At 67.0% G+C, this 1,568-nt stretch overlaps 1 protein-coding gene across 1 annotated transcript in view; it reads left to right on the forward strand.

The window, feature by feature from the left end:
* Positions 1-1,568, forward strand: part of CACNB1 (calcium voltage-gated channel auxiliary subunit beta 1) — a gene marked incomplete at its 3' end in the record, with an annotated part of 10,901 nt that overhangs the window by 3,518 nt on the left and 5,815 nt on the right. Inside the window, exon 2 of the mRNA XM_009635125.1 lies at positions 389-509. Within this exon, the coding sequence (XP_009633420.1) occupies positions 389-509 (121 nt within the window). The remainder of the gene's footprint in view (positions 1-388; positions 510-1,568) is intronic.

Raw genomic sequence — 1,568 nt, forward strand, 5'->3', positions numbered from 1 at the left:
GGGGGCGTGGGTGGGTGTGGGGTGCCCCCATAGCAGCCGCCTCCCCGGGGCACTGTTTGGGCTCTGGTTTGGCTGGGGCTGGGGGGGCAACAGCATTTAGCGGTTTTGGCCAGGCTCTCCCCCAAATTGGGTCAGCCCCACCAGCTCCCTCTCCTCTCCGTGGAGATCAGAGATCCAGCCCCCTGGATAAGGCAATGCCAGGTCCCTGGGGAGGGGGCTGCGTGGCCCCTGAGCAGGGGAGCAACCCCATCCCCTTCCCTGCCTCAGTTTCCCTTCTCTTGTCCCCCAGGAGCTGGGTTTGCTTGTAGGGCAGGGATGGAGCGGGACAGAGCATCCCTGGCAGCTGGGGCTGGGGGGCAGAGCTGTCCCCTGTGTCCTGGGGCTCCAGCGCTCCCCTCCTGCCCCTCCTCTCCTCTCCTCAGGGCAAGTACAGCAAGCGCAAGAGCCGCTTCAAGCGCTCGGATGGCAGCACCTCGTCCGACACCACCTCCAACAGCTTCGTCCGGCAGGTGAGCAGTGAGGGGGGGCAGCTGTCTTGGGGGGTCCTGGGGGACCTGCCTGCCTGCGGGGGCCCTTGTCCGCCCAGGGATATAGGAGGGGGGGTCCAGGTTTGCAACTGAGCCTGGCCTCGGGGGGGTAGTGTGGACATTGCAATGGCTGAGCCAGACCTGGCTGTGCCCCCTGTCCCCACTCTGCCCTGCAGTGGCTGCTGGGGGGAGTCGTCCCCCCCTTATTGAGAGCATTTGGGATCCTATAACCCCCCCAGGGGTTCTTTGCCCCTCCCTGCGGGTGCCAGGCAGGAGACACAGCCCTGGCATCACCCAGCTGCGTTGGCCCCGGCGCCCTCCCGTCCCAGCTTGACAGCTCTGCCCTCGGTGCGGGATCCCCCTCGGCTCCATGGGGGTTGGAGCAGGTGGTCCCAGGAGCTGGTGGGACCCATGAGGTCTGCAGGGTGAGGGCATCATGCCTGGACCCTGAGTGACCCCTCCCAAAAGTCTCCCCAGTCTCGACATGGGGCTGGGGGGCTCAGGAAGGGCCAGACCCCTAGCAGCGGCAGGAGATGGGGCAGTTGGTCTCTGCCCTATGGCTTTTGGGGAGGGGGTCCCTTGGGGGTCTGCTGCCCCATGGCCAGGGGGTAGGCGCCTGTGCAAAGGAGGGCGGCTCCCACCACCCTAGTGTTTGGAAAGGATAGGGCAAATCGGGACTGGGGGTTCCAACAGCCTTGGGGGGCTCTGGTGGGCCTTAGGGGATTATAGAGGGGCTGGGTGGAGCAGCCCCCCCAGGGCTGTTGGTGCCTTTGCCATACCCCATGGCACCCACTGCCCCGGGGCTGGGGGAACCCATGGGTCTCCCTGCTGCCCCCCACCCAGACTTCGGCCCCATGGGGCTGGGGGGTGTGGAGAGGGTCTCCGATCCCACCCCAGCTCCAGCCTTGTCCTGGGCTGACCCCGAGTCGCCCCACAGTGCCCTTTCCCCATTGCCATGGGACCCCTTGGCAGGGGACACTGCTGTCCTCTCTGGCCTTCCCTTGGATGGGGGACAGCCGGGGGGGGGTGGGCAGGCATGGG

This window comes from Egretta garzetta, unplaced genomic scaffold (assembly GCF_000687185.1).
Source record: "Egretta garzetta isolate BGI_Z169 unplaced genomic scaffold, ASM68718v1 scaffold993, whole genome shotgun sequence".
NCBI classification, from domain to species: domain Eukaryota; kingdom Metazoa; phylum Chordata; class Aves; order Pelecaniformes; family Ardeidae; genus Egretta; species Egretta garzetta.